Source organism: Ictalurus punctatus, chromosome 17 (assembly GCF_001660625.3).
Source record: "Ictalurus punctatus breed USDA103 chromosome 17, Coco_2.0, whole genome shotgun sequence".
NCBI classification, from domain to species: Eukaryota; Metazoa; Chordata; class Actinopteri; order Siluriformes; family Ictaluridae; genus Ictalurus; species Ictalurus punctatus.
In genome coordinates this window covers 21,288,395-21,315,894 of record NC_030432.2, presented here as the reverse complement: position 1 = coordinate 21,315,894, position 27,500 = coordinate 21,288,395, and the positions used below count along the sequence as shown (strand labels likewise).

General features: G+C 41.1%; 1 protein-coding gene across 10 annotated transcripts in view; it reads left to right on the top strand.

The window, feature by feature from the left end:
- robo2 (roundabout, axon guidance receptor, homolog 2 (Drosophila)) overlaps positions 1–27,500 on the top strand; it is a 238,006-nt gene that overhangs the window by 156,908 nt on the left and 53,598 nt on the right. For 7 of the 10 annotated variants that reach the window (XM_053687179.1, XM_053687174.1, XM_053687171.1 and 4 more), the window contains exons 6-15: positions 6,272–6,408; positions 8,573–8,584; positions 12,190–12,314; positions 13,719–13,890; positions 19,320–19,525; positions 20,455–20,536; positions 21,203–21,368; positions 21,638–21,804; positions 22,938–23,059; positions 26,096–26,327. In XM_053687179.1, coding sequence (XP_053543154.1) covers positions 6,272–6,408; positions 8,573–8,584; positions 12,190–12,314; positions 13,719–13,890; positions 19,320–19,525; positions 20,455–20,536; positions 21,203–21,368; positions 21,638–21,804; positions 22,938–23,059; positions 26,096–26,327 — 1,421 coding nt within the window. The remainder of the gene's footprint in view (positions 1–6,271; positions 6,409–8,572; positions 8,585–12,189; positions 12,315–13,718; positions 13,891–19,319; positions 19,526–20,454; positions 20,537–21,202; positions 21,369–21,637; positions 21,805–22,937; positions 23,060–26,095; positions 26,328–27,500) is intronic. The other 3 variants (XM_053687172.1, XM_053687175.1, XM_053687178.1) reach the window with 1 other exon arrangement.

The following is a 27,500-nucleotide window of genomic DNA, read 5'->3' as shown; positions in this document are numbered from 1 at the left end:
AAGCAGTTGTGAAAACAGACAGATGCTTCCTCACACGCGTGTATGTAAATACACGCACACACACACACGCGCACACACACACACACGCACACACACACACAGACACAGACACACACACACACACACACTATTACAAGAACAGGATGGAAATATTAATGGAAGGGGTGTGAGGTTGGTTAGGTTTTCACTGAGCAGTGAATGAAATCAGGAACTCAGCACAACACTGCCAACCATCGTCATCTCACACACACACACACACACACACACACACACACACACACACACACACACACACACACGTACATCGAGGTTGGTCAGGTTAGGTCAGGTGGCTGACTGCTGATGAAGCGGAGGGTCAGGGGGAGCAATCAGCCCCAAATGAGTGCTCTCTCTCTCTCTCTCTCTCTCTCAATTTCTCTCTCTCTCTCTCTCAATTTCTCTCTCTGTCTCTCTCTCTCTCTCTCCCCCTCTTACTCTCTCTCTCTCTACCCTTCTCTCTCTCCCCCCTCACTCTCTCTCTCTCTCTCTCTCTCTCTCTCTCTCTCTCTCTCTCTCTCTCTCTCTCTCCCCCTCTTACTCTCTCTCTCTCTACCCTTCTCTCTCTCCCCCCTCACTCTCTCTCTCTCTCTCTCTCTCTCTCTCCCCCTCTTACTCTCTCTCTCTCTCTACCCTTCTCTCTCTCCCCCCTCACTCTCTCTCTCTCTCTCTCTCTTTCTCTCTCTCCCCCTCTTACTCTCTCTCTCTCTCTCTCTCTCTCTCTCTCTCTCTCTCTCTCTCTCTCCCCCCTCACTCTCTCTCTCTCTCTCTCTCTCTCTCTCTCTCTCTCTCTCTCTCTCTCTCCCCTTCTCTCACTCCCCCCTCACTCTCTCTCTCTCTCTTTCTCTCTCTCCTTCTCTCTCTCCCCCCCTCTCTCTCCCCCCTCACTCTCTCTTTCCCCCTCTCTCCCCCCCCCCCCCCCCCCCTCTTACAGCGCCCCTGAGCAGTCTGAGATAAGACCCATAAAGCTTCTGGAGTCTTTCTCTCTGGGATTCTCAGCTTGTCTCTTTCTCTCGGCTTAAAAATGATTCTCCTCTTTCTTCCTCTTCCTTTTACGTCGCTTTATTCGGACATTATAAACATTATTCTCTTCTTCTTTTTTTTATCAGCTCCCTGTTGATTTCAACGGTCCATAAAGCTCAGTTTAGACGCCTCAGGCTCCACGTATGCTGCTCAGATATTAGTGCTCCCTCAGTCACGTCGTCAGTCTTAACCGGTGCGAGTGAATTGCACTGGCCAGATCATGCGGAAGAGATTTCAAAATTTTGGAGCAACAAATGCATAGATAGAAAAAAGAGAATAGTGTGCAATACGATGGCGTAAAATGGCGATTGTAATTCGAAAGATTCAGCACAGCATTTTAGCATCTAATAGCATCTTCCAGTTCATTCATTTCATATCAATGACTTGAACAAAAGCGATACAAAACAAATCTATAAATGAAGACGTGTAAGATTAGCCGTACAATTAGGGCAAAAGTAATGGCGCCCTATAACAGGAGGAGTTGGTGTGTATCTATGGTAGCTGATGCGCTGCAGTGGCTGAACTGCATTACTGGAAGATTTACACATTCCAGCCGTAGGAGGCGCTCTTTCACCATTGAGTTGCCATTTTGTCACTTTATTCTGAATTTTTTTACTTTTCGGAGTATTGTAGGCGTGGCTACATGTAAACGTACCGTGAATACGCTTGGTGATTGACAGCTCACTGGCGTAACACCGAAACGTCTGTAAATCTGAAGGGAATTTTTAGTTCGGTTTATCTTACATAAACATTAACGTGCAATTCTACTAAAAGATCGATAAACGAGAGACCCAAACGTTATAAACTACGGAATATACTTGCGATATAGCGTTATTCCATTTTCAGATTGCTCAGCCTTATTCTACTCGCCACATTGTTACTGCCTCATTTTGTGTTTTTCTTCTTAAAACCTGTCAGAAAAGACCTTTTAGCATACGTTAGTTAAATAGCTATGAGTCAGAGCATTGTACTGATTGATTGCTGATCAGATCGTCCTTACCTCCTGAAATATCAGGGCATTTCTAACTGTATTTGATTGTTGCTATGAAAGTTGAAGGAACATTTCATATGAATGGAAAGCTCTATATATGATGTACGTACTATATATGTATATGAGTGTGTGTGTGTGTGAGAAAGGCTCTAGCCTGTGCTTACCAGCTCCTCTGGGCTTTCCCGTGTCATTACACTGTCATCAGTCCTCCCCGTATTTCCGATTTCGCCCCGAGCGCCGACAGTCAGGGCACTCGATACGTCTCTGTTTATTTGATCTGTTAGAGAACTTTCCACAAACGTGCTGCGCTGTTCTTTCTCTACACTAACCGCGCGAAAACCGTGACGATCAAACCTCTTATAGCTGTTTTGTTCGAGACATTTAAAGAGAGCTTTAAATGTTTTAGACGCTGTCGAGAGTTACTCGAGGAAGTCAAACGAGGAAACGGACTCGGTGAAGGAATGTAGGCGCATAAAAGACTCGTGTGAAAATGTGGAATGAGATGGTGGCAGTTCGCCAGCGTTGGCGGGAAAAGAAATGAATAGTAGTTAGTGCTGAGCAAAAAGTATATGCAAATATCTTACATAGCTTCCGACGGGCAGTGCTCCTGTAAATATATAAATAAATAAATAAGATCTGTAAACAAAATAATAACAATTTACACCGATCATCCTGTTCAAAAGTATACACCCCCTCCCCCTGGATCTTAACGCATCGTGTCGCCTTCTTGAGCATCGGTGAACGTTTGCACCTTTTGTACTAGTCGTGTACGAGTCCCTCGGTCGTCCTCATTGTGAAAACATGGATCTGAACATCATATAGACGCTGTAGGAAAGGGGTGAAATATGCAGAAGATGCTGGAAATGTAAAGAATGTGCAGGACCCGGAGGATTTTTCTGAAGAACAGTGGGCAGTTTAAGTGCTCAGGACAAACAAGGGATTTGTGAAGAACTCTCACAAAACATAAACACATCATGTCGCGGATCATCCAGGTAACGACACACGGGATTAATAATAAGGGTGTGTAAACTTTTGAACTGGTGCGTTTGTGTAGATTCAGTTTTTTATTATTGTGTCTCGTGGACTAGATGTAAACATCTGTTTTGTGAAATCTCTTATTCAGGGCAGGACGAAATTGAAACTAGCCTCTTAACCAGCTTGCTGTCTAGATTAGCTTTATTTTTCTCATTAATGCAGATGAAATGCAGATTGTTGTAACTCGGAACACTGATGAGCAGGTTGTTTGTCTGCGCTGTAGCTTCGGAGGCGGACAATCAAGAGCGTTTGAGCTGCTTGTGTACCGGTGGACATTTAAAATATTTTCCATTCACCCAGTCATAATTCTGCTTGTATTCACGTCGTATTTAGACGTATTTATCCTCGTATTTATCCTCGTATTTGCAACCTGTTGGGTCCACGGAAATGAACTCAAGACCCGTGTAACTGTCGATATGTTGAAGCTTTCTGTAAGGAGACGTTTATTTAAGAATTTACCATTTGGGGGAAGGAGTCTCCAGTGCCAGCGCTTTGTACCAGTGGGAAAAGTTTACACGCACAAACGTGAAGTCATATTGCTGTGGTATAAGAGGAATAAAACACCTTTGGACCTGCCGTTCTGGTGCGAATGTTAAGGAAATGAAAAGAGTCCGTTCTTTATGAACTCCTTACACGTCGGTTCATTGAGAAAGGAGAGGCGCTACGATGTAGTTCGTTAAACAATGTTGTCTTTTCCGCCAGTGCTGCATTCTCCTCTCAGTAAGCGCGCGTCGTTCTTATTCAAAGCCTAATTAGACTTTTAACACTTCAGCCCCGGCGGTCTCCGAAGCCTCTTTAAATTTGCGAACACTGCCTCGAGTGAGTCCTGTAAAAACAGTTCGAGCTGACGGAGGCAAATTACAGCGAAGTGATTTATGAGGAGGAGACGGCCGATCGCCTTGCAGCGCTCGTTTCATTGTTGTTCTGGCATATGTTGTTGTTTGTGTTTATCAAGTGTGAAATAAAGCAGCAGGAGGTTTTTTTTTTTACTTTATTTCTAAAGCAGGCTGCATTGTAAACTTTTGGGGTTTTTTTTTGTTTTGTTTGTGGTGTTTTTTTATTGGACTCGGCGCTCTACAGTGAGTATCGAGCACTGAGCATTCGCTGCACTCTTTACTGGGTGTTAGACGGGATTTGAATGACAGACTGCAGGCAGTTTGTTGTCTAGCTGTCAGACTAGCTTCACACACACACACACACACACACATGCATACACACACAAGATGGCAATTATTTCTTCGTGCAATGTAGGAGGCCAAGATACAAGACCTGTCAACTTTTCAAGCACACTTTCTACCCACACACACACACACACACACACACACACACACCAATGTTCAGGTCGCCATGTTGTCAGTATTATGAAGCTGGACTCTCTCGTAATCACTTTCTTTTTCCTCACTGTTTTTGTTTTCCTGGAATTTTAAAACCTAAATGTGTTTACGTCTCAAATCAAGCTTGTATTTTCTTTCTACAGGGAAATTAAGACTATCTTGGGTACTTCATCATTGCAAATGCACGCACACACACACACACACACACACACACACACACACACACACCACAAAGCAGATGCCTCATAAATATTGAAAGCATCAGATTTTAGCTGAAAGCCTTCTCCTCGTCTCTGTAGTGTGTCACTGCTGAATAATTGATCCAACATCTTATGTTTTGAGTTTAAAAAAAAAAAAAAACACACACACACACACACACACACACACAACACAATGCTGTTTGAACACTTTGTTCAGTTCTTGATGATGTCGAACGTGTTAACCCTTTTGTGATTCCAAACAACAGCGTGGATGTTTTGTCTCGTCTCGTCTAAAGAAAGAAACCTCGAGGTTCAGCGATCGGATGTAGTCGGACTTTACTTTTTCAAAACAGCGACGTATAGGTCAGGGTTATAGATCAAACCAGTTTATCCGTCTGTGTGGATTCCACTAAAGTAAATACTACCGTAGGATATTCTAAAGTAGTGAAGTGATGTTTTATGTACTGTCGACGGCGTGAGCGGCCACGATGAGATGACGTCTCGGGTCGACTCGAGGGTGAGGACAGCTTCCTGACTTGAATAACTAGGAGATTTCGGATTTTGTCGTTGTTGTTGTTTCTTGTAGTTAAACTCTGACTTACAATCTGAAATCCAATGCAGGATTTCTGTAAAGCTGCTTCCTTTTCCCAACAAATAGTACGTGATCGTTTTAGCGAAACTGCAGACATTTGTTTACTGCGTGAAGCAAACAACTCTGATGTAAGCAGCGTTCTTAACGTTTCACACAACTCAAATCACATGGAAAGTTACAAAGGTGAGGTTAGGGTTAGGGGCGGAGTTAGGGTTCGTACCATTTCTTCCAGTTTCATTGTAATCTGGACGTGATCTGGATGTGAGTTCAGTCCTCAAGCCTAGAACGCTCCTATATTGATTCATTCGTCTTGCAGCAGATCCGAAGTCTGTCCCGGGAACACTGGGTGCAAGATGGGAATGCTGTGTACGCAGAAGGGGAATCCAGTCCGCTGCAAGAATGCAAAAAAAACCCCACTTCTTTACATTTTATTTAACCAAGCAGGGAAAGTTTTCACTTTTCCAGTCTTCCCGTGCAACCTGGGATGTGAAGCACGCTTTACGCCAGATAACAGGGTTGATCATACAGTGGAGCTTGAATTTGACCAATCAAGCTCCGCCTTTGTACTTCCTGGTCATCCAAAAAGTGCATACGCTGAACCAGGAAGTACAACGCTGGTGCAAGGGCTTGCCATGCTGTTTATCGGTGAGTGGTTAAATTTGGTTAAAAGCTCCACAGAATAAACAACGCACTTATCTTCATTTAGCTAAGAAACGTTTGGCACGCCTGGAAAATTGGAATCGTTCTCTGCTTGGATTCATCCAATCGGTGATGTTCAGCTCCACCCTTGTACTTCCTGGTTCAACATATGTGCATTTTGGTTGATCAGGAAGTACAAAGGAGTGAAACAAGGAGAACGTAAAGATGTTCCTGAAACTATGACTCAGGTCTGGATCCTCTGATGGAGATGTGTCTTAGGTTCCTTGGTTCCTGAAAAGGTTCCTGTAGTCACATTGCCAATCTCCTGATTAATAATAATAATAATAATAATAATAATAATAATAATAATAGAAACATGGCCATGGTTTAAAGGTTGGTTTGTCCTCTGTGTGTGTTGCAGGTATGATATCAGGTTTGATAAGGAGGAGTACGTTTTGCGGATAAAGAAGGCATTAGCAGCTGACGAAGGAACCTTCACCTGCGTAGCAGAGAACCGTGTGGGTAAAGTGGAGGCCTCGGGGACTCTCACGGTGAGAGGTGAGTCAGCGTTTAAAGCTTTTAAACATACACAGTAACAAACAAGAGCGTTTGATATCCTTAATCCAAATGTAAGAGAAATGAGCAAAATTAAAACGAGTATACGGAGAGAAGAATAAAACGGGAACTAGGGAACGTCAACCACATCAGCTTCATTTATTCACGTGTGTACACAAACAAGAACTCACAGCGACCAGGAGTAAGACAAAGAGCGAAAATCGGAAGAGCAATGGGGGGTCGGGGGGATCTACGACCATATAAAGAAAACGTGTCAACTCTAGCAGCAAATACATAGATTTGATAGATATTTCAGGTAAATATCTTAACGTTTGGCAAAACAAAACATTAACAGCCTTTTTATATACATGATTACAAATATATACAAAATTCATAAACAAATAAATACATATAACATTAGAAACAAGAACAGGAAATAATGACCATACAAGGAAAGTGCGGCTGGACGAAAATACAGCGTTGCGGTGAAGGATAGATCTGATATTTCATTTGTAGCCTTTGACCAAAAAACAAACAAAAAAAAAGATAAATAATTCAATGAACAAATATAACATTTAGGGGGAAATAATTAATGTTTATAGCTATGATCGGTATGAAAATATATCAAGATATTCTTTTTGCTACATAATGTTTGCTAATTTAATGTATGAGGCTATATATATATATATATATATATATATATATATATATATATATATATATATATATATATATATATATATATATATATATATATATATATATATATATAAATGATTATGTTAACTATATTGACTGATACTCAGACAGGAAATTAGGTTCAATATAATATAAGATTCGTTAAGAAATATGATCTGGAGGCTATCTATCATTTGGGGAAACCCATGGGCGGGGAAGAAAAAAAAGATGTGTGGACCAAAGTATAAAGTGAAACGATTTGCCCTTACAGTACCTTCAGTAAAACACACGAAACGGTTGGAACACCCCTTCAGTGTCGGTCAGATCACGGAGCCCTTAAGTATCTTTGACACGTCCATAAATGAACCCCGTGAAAGTGATAACAGGGATTGAGTGAGGATCCCGAACTGTCTGTGATCGTTCTGTATTTTATTATTTATACCGCTGGAATAGAGAGGCCAGCTGACTTTTCCCCTGTCGTCCGACTACACCCACACAAACACAACGTCTCCATGACTCCACCGTGGCCAGAACCAACAAAGCCATTTCACAGCTTACTGGTGCAGACCGACCCCGTGATGCACAGCCGGGCTGGGCGAGGTTAATAAAAACATTATGCCCTAATCGCTTTCCTTTACCTCGCTCTCTCTCTCCTGCTTTCTCGTCCCATTAAATCAAATTGCCTAGGTGCTCCATGGAGAGCTTTAAAGCTGCACAGGGGGTCTGGAAGACTCCGGAAAAGGAGGGAGCGTTGGGGTCGCCTTCAATTTTCAGGCTTTTTAATCGAGGATTTAGATGCGGTTTGATGTGCTCGCTGGAGCTAAACTCTTGGAGGAGAAAGAGAAGGGGGTGTATTCGGCGACTCGAGAGCCTGAACTCCAGCTCTCTCAGTTTTACTTCTGCATTAAACATGAACTTGGGTCCCTCCTCCTCCTCCTCCTCCTCCTCCTCTTCCTCCTCCTCGTCTCGGTTCCTGGCTGTCTCTCTGTCAGTGATGTACATGTTTTGCCTCTTCTTTTCTGAAAGCCAGGTGTGTGTATGTCATTAATGCCAGTCGCGTAGCTCCGATAGCACGGCCGTGAAGAGTGTCAGACTTTCACCTCGCGCTATAATGAGATGATGTGAGGAGAATGTCTGGCGGTGAGACGAAGAACATTTTTTGACCCTCATACCTCCACAGGAACCCTAAAATCATCATCTGTAGTGCCTGATCCCACCACTAGAAGGCTCTAGAGCCAGGATTGATTGAATCGATTTCTTCATGACACTGAAAGAACTCTTGTAGACAGACGTTTGGGAAAAGACCTCGTCTCGTCCACGTTCCTTGCTGTCGAGTCCTGCTACATGTTCATTGTTCATTCTAACTTTGATTTTTTTATTTATGTTTTCTCCCTCCATTCTCTTTCTTATTTTGTTCCTTGTTGTTTTGTCTGTCTTTATCGGTGTAATCGTTTTTGTCTCGTCCACTCCGCCATTGTCGTGTCTCCAGCTCGCCCCGTCGGTAAGTACCCATCGTATGAGTATTCCATTGCATGAATGTCCTTGATTTACTTCCCCTTCCTTACACCGTGACCCCAAACTTAACACTTCAGGTTTCTCCTTAACGAACTAACCTGCTTATGAACTATTAACCAGGTCTTAAGCTTTGCTCATGCTGTACTTGATTATTACTAATAAATCCTTTTCATATATCCTCAAATGTAGTATTTGAAGCTATGCTAGGACTAACCCTACTTAGTAAGCCTGATTATACATGTACAAGTCTTTTTCCACTGCATGGTACAGGTACTGGTACTTTTTGTTTGTAAGTGCTCAAGATTTTTGCAAGCAAAGAGCTAAAAATGTTCCTGGCGGCGGTTAACGGAAATGTTTCCCGATCTAGTTTGTTTAATTGATTAAACCCTTCATCGAACGTTTACTGAAGGAGTCTCCAGCGTCAGAGGGCGAGCTGAAACGTTAGGTCGTCTGACATCTTCAGGACAGAGACAAGAGTTTGTCTTGGTTTCTTGGTAACATGACGAGCTGTCTTATTAACTTCGAAAGAGTAATAAGAGACGCTGGTGAGGGAACGACAGGTTACAGCTGCTATAACATAAGCGAGGACAGGAAGTAACTTGTTTCGTGGACGTTTCACAGCATTGAAAGCAACTATAAATGGATAAAAAAGTTTATTAGTCACTGCCATCGTTAGCAAATTACTGTGGTGTAAGAGTATTAAAACACTTCAGGACGTGTAGGAAAAAAATCAACTTCAGGGTGGTAAGAGTAACTCATCGTGATGACTTTCCTATAACAGCCATGCCCCAAGTGTTTTATTTCTTAGGAAATGTCACTAATTCTATCATTTGTATGGCACATATGTAGCATAAATGCACAGAACTGATTTCATTTCCTTAGCGTGTTAGGGCATTGATTGACGACGTTGTGTTGCTTTTGTGAATTCCATTAGCGTTTGATCGAAACTAAAGCGATATTGAATGTATTATGATGTCCATTTTTTGCCGGTTGTAGATGAAATGAAACGAGAATGTGAGTCATTTTGAAATATGCTGGTTAAACAAACAGCAGAGCACATTATCCAGGCAGGTCGTCCATGCTGAACTTGAACGGTGGAGTCATTAAGTAAATACGGAGCCAAGTTTGTCCTCGTCACTCTGAGTGTTACATTCATTTCTCGATTTTGTCGGACACGAATCGGAACTTAAAACCTCACGTCGTACCGGTTTCGATTTTGGGCGGTGATCGTTTAATAACGTGCAGTGGAAAAACGGTCGTCGTCTTCTGATATTAAATGAAACGTCACAGACTGTAGGAACGATCTCTTAATCACGGATGTAGCAGGATTTATTTGTTATTTCTTGCCGTGTAGCGCTTACAACAGTCAGATGTGTAGTGCAGGTGTGGCCTGTCATGGAATATAATATAAGAACTTGAACAGAAATTCTCCTTTCAGGGCACAATAAGCCTATTAATAGTTATTAATGAGTGTGAATCCTCTTTCAGAGACAGAGCCAAGAAATGTAACCCAGTGTTCAAGTCAGGTCCTGCTCAGTGGAAAGAAAACCAGCCAAAAATGTGTCTCATCATTGACCCGAACTCACAGATTTGGCCCTTTTATAATCTTCTGCCAGGTGTAATCTTTTTCACTCGGTTAGACTTTTATATTTGTAGCATTTCATCCTTTTTTTAACAGAACCCTGGTGTGTTCTCCTGCTCTGTGCGGTTCTTCGGGCAGAACGCGACCGTCACAGTTGGGTCCGAGAGCACCCGATCAAATCGGTTTCTCAATTGTAGCGAGAAAGCGATTCGACTCTGAATCGACTCGAAAGCAGGAAGTGAATCAAACATGCCATGTGTTTTGGGTTCCAGCTGATGATCCGAGCGAAACCGAGATGGTGGTGTTCCAGAAAAGCTGTAGTGTTCTGGAAATGCAGGATGTGATTCACCAAATGGACAAATAGGACTTCTCAAAAGCTCTACATTATCAAACGCTGCCTCCTTTGTTTGTTAGCAGCTGTGACAATAGTGCGAAGGCTCCTTTAGAAATTAAGATGGAGTAGCGGTGTTCCTCTCTGTCAGGCTCCATGCTGTTCATTGTGGGAGGTATCGTACCTTTGGGTAACTTTAGCCCACAAGTCATTGCTGTTCCATCTGTTAAGGTGGATTGGATGGTCTCTCACGTACACGTAGTCATTTTCAGCATCAACAGAAGGGCATAAATGGCAAAAATAATACAAACAATTCAAATTTGAACTAAAATATCGTATCTTGTGGCTTTTTTTTTTTCCCCGGAAATGATTTCTGTTTGATTCTGAGTGGAAGCCAAAAAGCGTGTTTCATGGTGGCAGTTAAACTCTAATTCATGTTGGGAACGTTTGAAGCCAACACACCACAGATCTTCTAGGGAGTATGACAGCCAGGCAATATTACTTTATCGCCACAATAACTCCCGCTGCCGTTTCCTGCCTTTGAAGAGAAATGGGGGGAAAAGCAAGCTTCTTTGACACCTTGACCTTCTCATTAGCGTGACATCTGTGGTACTTTGCACAGAAAGTGAGTCTGAGGGGAAGTCTGGAGGACTACCAATGAATCGTGATGGTGCTATAAGGTTGATGTTAGCAGAGGCCTGAGAAGGGGATGAGGGGTCTAATTGGTTCATTAGCGTTTGCTCTGGAGGCGTGGTGGGTTTTTTTGATGCTAAGAGATATGAAGAATTGAGACCTTGGCTGGTCTTTTTAACCCCTGTTGATAAATTTAATCAAAAGAAATCCCTAGGTGTATCATGTCTAATGGGGAAAATCGCAGCTGAGACATGGAAGAAAGTGCTGATTTAAGTACTGTTTGAATAGGTTAAGTTTGAATTTTCGAAAATACAGCTGTTTAAGTAATATTTCTGAAGGATGTCTGTACTAATCCTGATCGATTCGCACAGTATAAGCGATCTCAGAAAATCCCTAAATGTCTAAAAAATGACGTGCTTACAACACGCACCTTATTTAAATACAAACTCTTTTATTTTGAGCTTTATTATAAGTGCTTGTTAGGGGCGTGGCTGTGCAAGTTGATCATTAGTACAGTAGGTCACATGACTGTAGCATGTCTGTTCATAGGAACGCATATAACTGGGTTGAAATCCCTGGACGTGTGACTTCTCTGACCCGAGGTGGTATCCTCACTGGTACATCTATGGTACCTTTAGTGAGGACCTAGAGCAGGGGTCTTCATCTGGTGGATAGCAAAGTATTTGTACAGTCTGAACTACTGAGTACTACAGTAGCAGAACCGCTCAACATAATATGACAAAAAAAAAATGAAACTGTCTGTAGTTTTTTAATCATGAGCCACTGTGGGTTGATACATGCACCAAATCAGTCAAGGCATGAAGTGCAACAAGTGTAATGGCTAAAACTCACTGGCGTAATGCTCGGACACTGTCCGTCATTCATCCGGACTCCGCCTCCTTTCCTTCCTGGATGAATGGCTTATCATGGTTGCACTGGTGTCATCCCAGTCCCTTCACCAGCTAAACACTGTTGCATGAAACCTCCGGACGTGCGGTGTTCTCTTCAGCTTCCTAACCAAACTGTATTTGGTTTTCTGATCCAGCGCCACCGCAGTTTGTGATCCGACCGCGGGACCAGATCGTGGCTCAGGGTCGCACGGCGACGTTCCCATGTGAGACCAAGGGGAACCCTCAGCCTGCCGTGTTCTGGCAGAAGGAAGGCAGCCAGGTAAGCTAAAATGTTCAGTTTTCATCCAGACCTGCTTATTCACCGTGTTTATATATAGCAATGCTTATTCATGGACCTAAAAATGGCTCACAGTCACGCATGGTGAGAATCTCACTTCCTGTAATGTGATAATTACTGGCATTTCCCAATAAAGAGAATCTCCCTGTAAAAATCCCTCAGATTTTTCTTCCTGTTTTAACTTTTTTTTTTTTTTTTTTTTTTTTCTGAATAAAAACTGTAAATATTAAACTGTAGTATCCCTCTCTCGGTCTGTACTGTATGTACGCACGTTCATGACTTAAGTAAGACGTGAAGTAATTAAGTAATTACTGCTGAAAGAACCCATTCACTCACACTTGATGATAATGGGCCGGACATCCATCATGTGTTCATGGCTACAATGGTTAATTAGAAGAAACGCGCACACACACACACACACACACACACACACACACACACACACACACACACACACACAACATGCTCTCATAATTTGCTGCATTAAGTCATTAGGTGTAAATGAATCCAGCTAATGTTCCCCTGAAAGTCAGGTTTGAGGACCAAAAACAGAAAGAATGGATCAAAATAATGGATAAAAAGGGCGGGGCTGGTGTGAGCATGCCGTGTAAGCATTAAATAGGACGGGGGCACATTAGCAAAGCTTGTTCATTATCCTGCTAATTAGCAAAAACTGTTGAGGGAATCTGAATTAGCTTTGAATCACCTCAACCTCACCTCGCTCTTTCGGTTAGGTCGACTGTAGAGGCGAATTCTTCTTATTAAGAACCAGCTTTATATTTTGATTAGGTGGAGTTTGAACTAATGCCTGGAAGACATTCCGGGGAAAGGTAATATTTTGGCATAGTTAGAGTCGGTGACTTACGTTCAAAATTTGTTTGGGAATCACTGCTTTTAATAACCAGTGAATCTTGTTAGAAATAGTGTCATTTGTGTATTTAATATTGACCTTGAATAGTTTTTTTTTTTTTTTAACTGTATTTACAGCCAAAATACTCATTTCAGCATGACATATTGTGGTTACATCAAGCTGTCGGACGGTGGCGCTGGACTTAATCCTTCTGCTCAGTGAAACCAATATTGTGCAAGAAAATTGTGCTTAAGTTCAGAATCACGTGTAACCGAGACATGCCTATGTTTGTTTGCAAACTCCGCCCCCGTGCGTAATTCTCGTGTAACTCTTTGAATAGTACTGAATAGGCCCGAGTAACGTTGTGCGCACTGATTTCAGTTCATCTCCTCCGTAGTGCTTAAATTCAGCGCAGAACAGGAAGGTTTATTGTAATTCCACCCAAGTCCATAGCACAGTTTCCATCAGCCTCACCTCCACAGGAGTCTCAGATCGGATAACTGCTCCACTTTCCTCCTTATTGTTTGTTTGTGCAGAACCTGCTGTTTCCCAACCAGCCGCAACAACCCAACAGCCGCTTCTCCGTCTCACCCAGCGGAGATCTGACCATCGCGGGCGTGCAGCGAGCAGACGGAGGCTACTACATCTGCCAGGCACTGACGGTCGCTGGCAGCATCCTCGCCAAAGCTCAACTGGAAGTGACAGATGGTGAGTGTTGTAGTAGGTTGGAGCCGGGCTTGTCCTGTTTTCTTCTTGATTTTTCTCTCTTTCTTTTTTAGAAAGTGCTCTGATAGGGGTTCTGTTCTAATAGAGCTATTCCTGATGTCTTTATTGACACTAGATGGATACCTGACAGACACAAGTGTATTCTTTCCCATACAGAAACGTCACACAAACATGATTTAAATGGGAAAATTACACATGCGGTTTTTAGACCATTCACATGGAATTTATTCACATTTAGAGCACGTGATTTTTTTTTTTCCACTTTTTTCTCAATTATTTGCATTTGTCCCATGTGGTATTATTTTTTTATATATGTTTATCCATCCATCCATCCATCTTCTACCGCTTACTCCTTCTTCAGGGTCGCGGGGGATATATTTATTTATTTATTTATTTTTTCAATTGTAATTTATTTTGTGTTTGTGCATGCAGGCTATTCATTCACATTCATTTGTGTTTATTTATTTATTTATTTACATTTATTTTTCACGTTTTTTTTTTTTTTTCCACATGGATGTCCCCCCCATACCCCCACACACAAACACGTTTTTATTTTATTTTTTATACTCAAGATTTTTTTTTTCACATTTATTTTAACAAATCCTTCATTTTTCAGTTGATTTTTTTTTTAAAAACAAGTTTTGAATAATTATAAATCACATAATGGCAGATGTTCTAATGTCACACACGTACACACATACTATACAGCAAATCTTTTACAATTTTATAAATCTTTATATTCTTTGGTTCGGAAAGGTTCAAAGAAGCCACTTCTCCTTCCTCTCTCCTCCTCGTCCTCCTCCTCCTTCTCTTACTTTCCATCTCTCTCTTCTTTGTCCCTGTCTTTCACTTTACCTTATTCATCCTGCGACCTCTCTCTGATTCACGAACAGACCCTGTACTGAGTGCGTCTCTGTAGCAGGAGCACTCGAGCAACACGTCTTTGTGCTGCGTTTCTATTGACGCTGTGGGCTGAGTTGGAATTTGTCCTTGAATTTTCCCTGAGCAACATCGATTGTGTGGCACAAAGCGAACCGAGCGGCATGCCTGACGCCGCCGATTCTGCTTCCTCCCAGTGTTGTTATAGCAACAGTGTGAGAAAGGGAAAAAAAAAAAGTTAGATTTATATTAGGGTTTTTTTTTTTTCCTCCCCCTAAAATCAAAAGAGATGCCCTTGATTTCAAGAAGTAAAGTTGTGATTCTCTTTAGACTGCAGCATATTTTAAAACATATTCTATAAAGCTAAGATTAGGGCAAGGTGTGCAGTTTATTGTTTATTAAAGAACAGCACGCCATACTTTTTTATCCATTTATATTTACATTTACCGTTGTGGAATGTCTATGAAATTAGTTCCTATTCTCATTTACATTATTGCAGCTATAAACAGCCATTGCTTCACCAGGCATTTCTCTTCTCTCTCTGTCTTGAAGTTAACGATAAAAAAAAGCTCAGTTTGTGTCGTTACTAAGAAAATGTAAAGCAAAAAATCCTCTCCTGCAGCTTTACCGCTGACTGTTATAAAGCACCGATACCGGAGACTCCCTTCTGTAAATAATTAATAAATGTCTTCTCACACTTTTTTCAGCGCATCAATATATAAACCTGCGATTTGTAGCTGCACCACCATCAGAGAAAATGAATCAACACCTTCCGACCAATCAGAATCCAGAATTCAGCACACCAGTGTATAAATTTGCTTCACTTCTGAAACTTTATACAGCAACATCTTTTACACTGTATAGATTATAATCACAAGGGTGCATGTGTACACAAAGAGAGAAAAAGCCTTAAAGTGCTTACTCGTGTCAGAACGTTTAGATAGTTTGTGAGGGAGTACGGTGAAGGCATGCAGGAGCGAGGGATTAGGAGAAAAAGCGTAGTTCGAGGGTGGAGGATCACGGTCAAACCTGCAGCTCTAACGGCGTGATTTAGTGAGCCGAGGGGCAACAGGAGTCCGACAGGTTCAAGGAGAAACGTAATGAGAAATTCCTGATGCAGACAGCACCAAGGCCCCTTTAATCTAAGAGTCCAACCATCTCCTCATCAATCTGTCATGTCATTCTTGCACGCACACACACACACACACACACACACACACATACAGACACACTTGTTCAGTCGAGGTTTTTCTCGTCACTCCATCACGGCTTCCAAATACACATACTTGCACACCAGCACCATCACTCTCACAGACAGGGATTAGATACTGTCTGATCATAGTGAATGGCAGTGCTGGCTTGAAGGAACCCAGTTTATATCAAAACACCTCATCTTACTGTTGAGGATTTTAACATAAAAATATCTCATTTACTCTTTGGTTAGATTTTACACATTCCTGTCTGGCTCACCAATTACAAGTTGATCTATAAAGAAACACCCAGCGTCCCTGTTTTGATCCAGAGCTCGGCTTACTGTCAGTGTGGAGTTTTTCCTCAAGACTTCTGGGTTTCCTCTGGGTCCTTCAGTTTCCTCCCACCTCCCAAAAATATTCCATTAGATGAACCGGCAACTCTTTCACGCACTCTGTATTAGTCTCTTAATTTGCAGAGATGTTACACCATGACAACCTGGTGATGTGACGTAGTGAAGGCATGTTTTTGCAACTCCTGGCTGGCTCACCAATTCGATTTTGATTTAGCAAAACATCTATAAATAACACACCATGGTTTAGATTCTTTCTTTACTTACAGAGGTGTTACACCCTGACAATATCATACAAATAGTTTACCTGTCCTACACTTACAAAATGTCTAAACTTTGCATTTATGCTTTTTAAAAAAATCATGAAAACGCTTGGCTGGCTCACCAATTACATTTTGATATATATAAAACTGTAAATGAACAGAAATCATTTTTCTCAAAGATGGTACACCATGAAAATATCATACTACTCATGTAGTGAGTTAGAGCGTGCCTTTGTTAAATCCTGGCTGGCTCACCAAATAGATTTTGATGTGCAAAAATGTCTATGAACAGCCCACTGTGGTGAAAGTTGTTCCTTTAGTCACAGAAATGGTCCACTATGAAAGTATCATACCGGTAGAAAGTTAGGTCATTTCTTTTGCAACTCCTGGCTGGCTCATCATTTTTATGTAGGCATCTTCTTCTGTAAAGTACAGCGAATTGTTCATGTAGAGGGTAATTTGTTTTCACATAAATGTTACAGTACAAAGTTTTCCTATGAAGAGTGAAGCTTTGTGACACAAATAGTCTGCATCTGAACTGCAGATGCTATTTATTTGTATCAGACAGTAACGTAATCAGACAAACATCAATAAAAGTGTGAAAGGAAACGGGAAGGATCCAAATTCGTACAGTCTAATAGCTTTTCTATAATGTATCGATGATAACTGATAGGTGCTCCGCTTCAAGCATAACCAATTACAGAAAACAATTTAGATTTGACGATGCAGCTTTAATTTCAGAATAATAATTAAACCACACCACGATCTGTCACCTAATGATGCTAGCTTTCTGGCTAGCAGAAGGAAAGAGTGATATATCTGAACATCTTCATTTGGTTTAAATTAAGCTTAGCCTAATCCTCCTTGATATATCAAGATGCCATCTCTTCAACCCCTTTGCCCTGCTCAGCATTCCTACGGAGATTTGAACAGTATAAACACCATCCTTCTTGACAAAAGCGAGTGTAGGAAATCCACAGAGGCGACATTCTCCACCACATAGAGCGGTAGAGAGGAAGAAGGATGTTAGGCAAAACAATCAGAAAGGTTAAAGGTAGATTCTGTAATTAGCACCCTCAGTTCTGCTCTCATTAATCCATACCAGTGCGTTATAGCAGCCTCGAGGCTGAAAGACAATGTATTATTCACCTCTCAGAGATAAAAGCTTGCCTCTGGAACAGGAATTATAGATTACAGGAACCTTTTTATCCTATCGCTTTGCAAATATTAGGCCAATATTTTCCAAAAAAAGAAAGGAGTAACTTTTATGTGAATATTTGAAAGGTGATCATAAGATGGACTTCACAAAAGAGCACATATTCATGGACAAAACTGGATCTTAGTATGTTTTAATGTATAACAACAATAGTTTTTCCTCATGCTTTGCAGGTGTGGGTTATTAACATGCCTCTCATAAGCATAATGACTTATTTAACCTGACCACACACACTATTATAGAGTTTTTATATATATATATATATATATATATATATATATATATATATATATATATATATATATATATATATATATATATATATATAAAATCGGAGGGTGATGTTAATGTCAAAGGAGCTCAAACGGTAGGAAAAAGCTACAGTAGCAAACCACCTCTCCCCCACCACATCACTGAACAGGAAAACAAGAGTCAGCTATTCTGTTGCTTTTTCCCAGAAAACATAGTTATGGTCCTGCGGTAGAGCCACAATATCTGTGGCCAGGTCTGGCATTCTTCTCCTTCTTCTTGCATTTTACTCCTCATTAGGACAAACCTGGTGGCTGAAGATCAAAGTTTCAGTACACATCAATAAATCATCATATGATTGGTCTAAATGGTGATCTACTTGAGGTTTTAGTTTTATAGATGCTTTCCTTAAATCCTACCAGACCTTCCATTCTACCACATAACACAATTCTACATTTAGGATATTGCTGCTTCTCAGTTCTTTGAGACTTAGAGATGTGGATCTAGAGATACCAGGATAATTAACAAGCCTCTGTTTGTCATTATGGGTTCCATCATCAAACTGACACTTCTATTTTTGTCCATTCATTCCATTTTGTCCTGGTCAGTGTCATGGTGGGACCAGCGTCTATCCCAGCAACACTGGATGCATGTCTTTGGGGAGGTAGGGGGAAACCGGAGAACCTGGAGGAAACCTATACTGAGTACATGCAAATCTCCACAAAGACGGTGCTCTGAAATCAGGATCAAACCAGGAATTCTGCAGCTTTAATTATACATCAAAATCTAATCAGTGAGCCAGCCGTAAATGGTAAAGATGAAATCTAAGCAGAGATTCAAGCTACAACCGAAACTAGATTTTTAGAAACCTAGTGCATTGTGTAAACTAGTTGGATTAATTGGTTCCTCAAGGAATTTTTTATTTTTTTGGATCTTTAAAGGATCTTTAAAGTTTTTTTAAAGGAAATCATCCACTCTAAGGGTTCTACAAAGGCTTTGTTGAGAAGGACACACCGAAGGTCAATATTTGAGGTTTTGTAAGAAAAAAGGCAGTAATGGCTCAACAGCTAGACCTCTGGAGTACTGAAAAGGTAGTGAGTTTGAATCTTGATACTGCTAAGCTGCCACTGTTAGGCCCCACCCCTTACTCAATTTTAGCTTTGTATAAAAGAGTCTACCAAACCAATAAATGTAAATGAAAAAATGCCCCTACTGTAGGTATGAAACGGGTAAATACTGTCCTTCTTTCTCTTTTGGTCAGTGTTGACAGACAGGCCACCGCCAATCATCAGGCAAGGCCCAGCCAATCAGACCCTGGGGGTGGACAGTATAGCTGTTCTAAAGTGCCAAGCGTCCGGGGAGCCTGTACCCACCATCAGCTGGCTGAAGGATGGAGTGAGTCTGCTGGGTAAAGATCCACGCATGTCCCTGCAGGAGCTGGGCAGCCTTCAGATCAAGAACACACGGGTGAGAGTGAAAAAAACACTTCTTTGTGATTGGCGTAAATTTGTACGAAGCATGTTTTCTTCTCCTTCACCTTTTTCGAGTGCTGTATAATATTAAACATAACCTCGCTTGGCGTAATCTTTTTCTGTACAAGGCAAACTTTGATAGATGGTAAAGGACATGCGTCTTTATTTATTGTGTGTATATGTGAGTCTGGCTGTCAAACGCGGTGGGTGTCTAAATATGATGTATAAGCTTAGCTCTATTCAATCAGATATTGGTAAGACATAGCACGCACGGGGAGAGGGAAATCATATTGCATTAAAGAGATGAATGCAAAATATTGATTTCGGTAAATTGTTTGATACTATCACTTAGTTATATGACAGGTCTCCCAAGCATCATTTGTGAAAGCTTGGACGGAGTCCAATCACGTAGATATATCCATACACACACATATACTACTATATTGAATTTAAAGTCCCCGCACCCCTCCATTTGTCCTCGATGGAATATCCATTATGGCTGACAGAGCTGCCCAGCACTGACATTTTATCTAATAAATGAAGGCAAGCCACAGTGATGAAAGGTAACAAACAATGCAAGGATGATTACATAAAGGCAGGAGGGGATAGACGCCAGCTGTCAGCGGTCCATGGCGTTTCAACCACTGGCCTCTCTAAGCGCATTAGCCCACCTTTTGTTGTGGTTGGTGGGACAGTTGGTAAATTTGCCAGCAAGGGAAATTCAGGAGCGTACAAAACAGAATTCATTAGCCACATTAGCATCAGCACTTACCACAAATTGGTCCACATAAATCCACATAAGATCGAAAGCTTACACTGGTGTTCTTGCTTTCTCTGGATTTGTCATACTAGCATCATGCTAATGTTGACATGTCGAGTGAATTTTAAATGAAGAATTAAGCATTTTATCCGATCTATTTGCAGCTTTCTGATTCTGGGATCTACACCTGTGTGGCTGCTAGCTCGAGCGGCGAAACGTCATGGAGCGCCTTCCTGGAAGTGAAAGGTACACCATAGGTTAATCAACAATTCACTCATGTCGCTTGTAGTTTGTCTCTTGCGGGTGGGGTGTGTCTTGAGTTCAATCTGGCATCCCTTGTGGGTGCGGCCTGTCCAGGTATTTTAAGTTCCAATGAAACCAAACCAAAATTGACATCTTACAGCATACTGTGCAATTTATACACATCACCTTTGTTTAAAATGTATTTAAGTTTGCTTTACATGTTACATGCTAGGCTACATCTCTCTTTTGCCAGTCCAACAGTAAATAGGAACTGATTGCAGGTAGGCACTAAAGTTCCCACGAGTGGGGAACTGAAGAAACGGCACACCACAAGCGACATAGGATTGGTCCGAGTAATCGTTCGAGCCAACCGTTTGGATTTCTCGCTTTACCGTTTCGTAATTTAAATACTAATTTGCAGTAGTATTGAGAAATCGAAAGACCACCTGAAACTTTGACGCTTGCTAGCATGAATTCAGGGTAATGGTATCATGTCATCCTGTTCTGAAGACTTCAATCCGGATATAGATTTCCGGATATAGATTTAGATCCCTAATAAATGAGGTGAGAATGGCTGGAAAATAATAATAGTGGACCATCTACAGAAGCAGAAAGAAGGGAGTCACAAGTAAAGAAGTAGAGCATCTTGTCTTTTGTCTTTTCTCTCAGAATCCGGTGGGATGGTACTGATTAAGAACAGAGAAGAGGGTGAACTTCCTGGTCCGCCCTCCAAACCTCAGGTCACTGACGTCACCAAGAACAGCGTGTCTCTGTCCTGGCAGCCGGGCCTGGTCGGGGCCTCGCCCATCACTTCATATGTGATTGAAGCATTCAGGTATAGATGAGTGGAGTGAGAGTTTGCATTTGGCTTTGGTTTGAGCTCCTCAAATAAATAGCACATAATGGCATCTTTTTTCTGGTCATTACGCATAAAACCTGTAATGTGTATCTAATCTGAGGCTCCCTTAATGTTATCTACTTTGCAAAGTCAGTATTCTCAATTTACCATCGAGTAAATTACCTTCCTAATGTTCAGAAGTCATCAGGTCTTTATTGGAGTCTTACCCATTTGCGAAATGGATTTTTTTTTTCTGCATCCCTCAGCCAATCTGTGAGTAACAGCTGGCAGACGGTTGCGGATCACGTTAAAACCACCCAGTTCACCATTAAAGGCCTCCGACCCAATACCATCTACCTGTTCATGGTGCGTGCCGTCAACACACAGGGCCTGAGTGACCCGAGTCCCATGTCTGAACCAGTGCGTACCCAAGGTAACGTCTCGCTTTTTATATGTTAATATTTTACTGGAACTACATATAGTTCCATATAGAGTAAAATATAGAGATTTTCCTGACTTTCTTTTTGATGAAATGATTGGACCATTTTAAAGGAAGTGAACAGGGCAAGAAGAAAAAAAGTTCTATAAACCACTTTGTGGTATCAGAGCGGTCAGGAGTTTTTGTTTGTTTGTTGGGAAATCGTCGAACCTCCATTGGTTAACCTGTATTCTAACCAGCAGATAAACCCATTACGTCCCAGTTCAGAGCAAACATCTTTCACTTTTGGAGTTCGTAATTGAGTTTGGGCCATCCCTGCTACCTTAATGATCATACCTGAGAGAAATGGCCGACCTCAAACTGGAAACAGATTCGATTAAAATGCCATGAAGCTCCGAGTCTGTTCATTAGGTCTGGATGATAAGGTCTAAGTGCGGAGTATAGGTATGCTGCTTTGTACCATAGCACCATTCAATTCTGGATTCTGATTGGTTGTTTTTATTTTCTAGAACAGCAGCTATGACAGTAGTTCTGGATGTAATGCCAATCCTGGGTTTAGATTAAAGTGCCTGTTCTAATACATTATTGTTTCAATGGTAATGACTTACACAGAGACTTGTATGGTGGACACACCAAAGAATCCAAAGAAGAACGTGTGGTTACGTGGTGAAGTTTTCACTAAAGATGCATTATTTATTTAACATTTGACATTAAGTTTTCTGACAAAGGTTTCAGGACTTTCACTGTTTCTCTGTTTATTAACTTTGAGACAGCAAAAAGAGAGACTGTATATAGCTTCTATAATGTAATTGATAAGAGGAACAAACCTGTCTCATGGACGTTCCACAATATTGGATGTAACTATAATTGGATAAAAAGTACAACATTCGTTAATAAAGGAAAATTTTTTGTATTTGCTAAATTGCTATTGCTAATTAACTTTGTAAGGCTCTCTCATCCCACCGGCACGTTGTTGATTATTTTGCTGTGACAGCAGTATTTTATTTCTTACATAACATCCTGTTTGCATCACCAGTCATATTAGGAGTGCAGTACATACATGTACAGTACATGTATAATTCTCAGTAGTAAGCTAACGAGTCTTATTTCTCTTTCCGTGTCTGCAGATATCAGTCCTCCAGCGAAGGGTGTAGATCACAGGCACGTACAGAAAGAGCTCGGTGAGGTCATCGTCCGGCTACACAACCCCGTGGTCCTCAGCCCCACTACCATTCAGGTCACCTGGACCGTAAGTCAGATCTTTCAGTACTTTCAGTACTCAGTGATTCGGTGGTGAGCTGTGGAAATGACACCGAAGTATGCTCCCGGCTGTCTCGCTTCATCGCTGATTCTTAAATCGCTGCATAATTGATGTACAGTAGAAACTCTTTGTCTTTGAATAGTGCCATTGTGATTGATTGCCGATGCTGACTCAAATACATTTGGAGGAACAGAATATGTTCATGATTGCCCTGCCAGTCACACACGCTCAACGTGGAAAAACACCGGCAGCCATCTGGTGCTTCATCAATCAAAAATCTTCTCGATTTTCTTCTCGATGAAGATTAATGGTTAAAAACATGCAAAAAAAAAGTGAGGTGTAGTTAATCGCAGGTTTGTCCTTTAAAACGGCCATCTTCTTTTTACGTAGCTTTTACGTGTGTGCATTTTTTTGAAACATCATCTCACACTTTCAAATTCACAACCAGGTTAGCGATGACGCCTTTTCTTAAGACTTATATGAAACTGGAAAAGAAAAACACAACATATCACCACGCGCATTCAAAGAGTTCTTTCTTTGTAATTTAAGTGGTATTTTTATTATAGAATTGGTGCTGACATTTACGGTTTAGCTTCTAGGACTTTTGACCCCTTGCTATGGCAATACAAGACACACCGGGAGATTTAAAAAAAAAAATAAATAATTTTGTCAGACCAAACGAAAATAAAATTCTCTAGTCCGAAAAGGATATTCACTGAAGGGGAAAGGACACAGTGTGTAAAAGATAAACATTTGCACCTGGTAGCGGTTACTTTTATTTTGACTTTACGGAGGGGAAATTTGACTTAGAATTTCATAAGCTTTGGACTTGTGAGCCAATAGAAAACAAGAGGGCGGGGCTTTGGGCTGTTTACTAGCTAAAACAAAACGGAGTTACTGTTTACTATTAAGTAACGCTCATATCAGGCTTGCCTCGCTGTTTCCTTAGCAATTGAGCATTTAAGCAATAAATAAATAAAATATTTCTCCATAAACAACAATTGCCACCTCTGGATATATTTGCCTTGTAGAAGCTTTTTGCTCATTAACTTCTCTTAGTATATTTTAGAGGCGTACTATAGGCTTCAAACATAGACTCGAACCTTTATATATTTGTTTAGTATTTGTTACAGTTGTTTTATTTGAACAGCCTCGATCAAGAGTTGTTATACACAGAACGTGCACTCAGTTTTATTTCCTTCCAGGAATATTCTGGAAACATTACCTTGCAAATCACCACACACCGTGACCCTCGGGCAGCCAGGTCTGTTTTCTATAAGATTCAAACTCTTTAGCGTTCCTGAATGGGGAAAAAGAAAAAAACAAGTTAGAAAGCAGTGGGGAGGAGAGCCAATGAGAGGAACCATTCAGCTGATTTAATTTGGCTGAAGGGGAGAAAAACAGCTGTTTAATATCTCTGCCCGAAAGCCGAGCTATCGACTGTTCTCCAGCTGAACAGCTATTAGAGTGAGTTATGCCTCGTTATGTCCCTCTCACTGAAAAATCCTACTCTTGTTCTGAGCCGCGGCCGGGGAGTGAGACGGGGCGGCCTTGATCTTCTAGTTTGATGTGATAATCGTGCAGATGCTACGACTCTGTTGTTCAAACAATCGTGCTTTCTTTTACTGTCAAGTCGGCAGTTTTTATTGGTTGGACCTCACGTACTATCAGACAGGTTTATTCATACATGTGTCACAGGAGCATTTATACAAGAGACGTGTTATTCATGAAAACCCTGTTCGTTAAGGAAGAAAAACATTCATTCATGCCCTACATTTTACTTCTGAGTTTGTGGAAATTGAAGTATAAGGAGTCTCACTAAAGTGACCCTATACAGAGTTACTGCGACTTTATGTACTGATTACACAGTCAAGGTTTGCGGTTCCAAATCAAATATGTAAATTAAGACAAATCTGTAAAATTCGTTACAACTTTTTCTTCAGAGACCGCTGTGAATGTGGGCGGTGACCGGATATGACATCACGCGCCGAAGCGTTGTTTTTTTTGTGTGTGTGTGTGTGTGTGTGTGTGTGTATTTTTTAATCCACACATCATGGAATCCAACTACGTTTAGAAATGCTACGTGAATCTGTAGTTCGGTTTGGTTGCAAAAAAAACTTGATAACTGAGGGCCGATGTGTGTGAGAATTTTGGTACCGCTTTCTATAAAGACCTTATGTATACGGTATGAATATGTTCGTAATACGCCTGGATGCATTTATAAATCATTTTGCGCATTATTATAATTGCATATGCAAATATTTTGTACTTAGCATTGGTTATGAATTATTAACACAATGCATTGTGTAAGTATTATATATTCCTAATGCATAGTACATTGTTAGAGAGCCATAATTTCATTTATGAATGTAGATTTTTGACCCCCATATGATATTACAGCCTAATTATTATAGCAAATGTATTACAGTTTCTGATGACTATAGCCGAAGGGGGGTGGAAATCAAGGTTGTATTGATTAACAAAGGATTGTGTTACAAATACAAGTTATAATGCTTTATAATCCATGTTAGCTGGTCATAAAGCGTAGTAAATATTGGAACAGTGCATATAAGATGTTATGAATGTGCTGGTTATAGAAATGGCTTTTGTAGAAAGCCTTACCAGAATTTTCTCCTTCCTGAAGTAATTCCCTGGATGTCCTGGTCATGATCTTGTCTCCTAGCTGAGGTTTTCCCGTCCACGTTGGCCCTAATGATGGCTGATGTCATGCAGCTTTTACCATTCATGTGGGTTGTGTGTATGTATTCCTGCGAGGGGTCGCTAAAAGCTTTTTTTATTGAAGCGCTACAAAATGAACATGAGGTTTCCTGTAGATCTTCGCTTTGCTAGGTCACTGATGCTTTTAAAATAAATGGCGAATGCGGCGAATTCCAATGCGAATGGTTATACGGTTCCGTCAATCATGTCGGGATAAGAAGATTCAGGATTATTGTGCAAGGAGATTGATGAATAAATGAAAGACTTTTGTACTTTCTAGATCTTTTTTTTTTTTTGCCTTCGCAGGTGGACCGCCAGTCTCAGTTCATCCAGGGCTACAGAGTTTTGTACAGGCAGACGTCGGGGCTGTCCTCGCCGGGGCCGTGGCAGACCCAGGACGTGAAGGTTTCCTCGGAGAGGACCATCGTGCTCTCGTCGCTGAAGAAAGGCATCATGTACGAGGTCAAAGTCCGACCGTACTTCAACGAGTTTCAGGGAATGGACAGCGAATCCAAAACAACGAGGACCGCCGAAGAACGTAAGATGCTATAGATGTATGAATATGTATGGTGCCTTGCAAAAGTATTCACCTCCCTTGTACTTTTCTAACGTTTTGTAGTGTTGCGAACTGAAATGGACTTTATTGTGATTATATGTACACAAATTAGCTCGTATAAATATCGGAGTGAGTGAACCAGTATAAAAACCAGTATAGTTCCCATCAGGAGCGATCTTATGTGATCTCAATGTAAATGCTTCTGTGTCTGAAAGAACCCAGAGGTTGTTTTGTGTGCCATTTTTTTGCCCAGAGTTCCGTACAATTGGTGAAAACAATCGCTGTTTTTGAGCTTGTGAGTGGTCCAGACATCCGATCACTGATTTCCTTCAGCCAAATCATGAAATCACGCGAGCAGCTCCTTGTTTGTTGCTATTCCTGAATGATGACATGCCCTGCATCCACTTTTCTTTTTTTTTTTCTTCTTTTTTTTTGCGCAATCGATCCAAAGTTCGAAATGGATTCTTCAATGCGAAAGCAAATCAATGAGTACGAGCCCCGCCCCCCAAAACGAGTCCGGAATGACGCTCCATTAGACCATGGAGCGCTCAAAACAATCCGTTCTGGAAAAAGTCATCGATCGGGTACTTTGGTTATAAACGATATCCCAGACTTCCCGTAGAGTCTCGATAAAAATCGACACAATCATGAGGCGGCTCTGCTTAGAGGAGAACGTCCACCAAGAGCTCAGTGACCGGGGAAAGAAGGGATTAGTCAGAGAAGGAAGCGAGGGTACAATAAACGTGAAAAAGTTCCATTTTTATGCCAGGCACTGTTTATATACACTCGTCGTATTGATTTCTTTTCCTTCCTGTTATTATTTTGCACTTTGTATTTGGTTTCATTTAATACCAGGTGTCGATGACACCATTCAAAGGCGCTTAATACACAGTCTGGGCAGAGCGCCGGGATCTGCCGTGCAAGCATACGCCGAGTCCTTTTGGCCGGGTGCTGTCACAAAAACGTTTTTGTTCTTTAGTACATACTGCTTACAGGTAGAATTTTACGTGTGTGTGTGTGTGTGCAATGTAGTGCACTACTCTTTATTAAAATAACACTCCAGAATTTTTTCAACCTCATTTATATTGAATGCGTCGTTAGCGTACGGTATGTGTGATTTCTGACGTTTCCCTGTACGAAGAAAAGGAAATAATG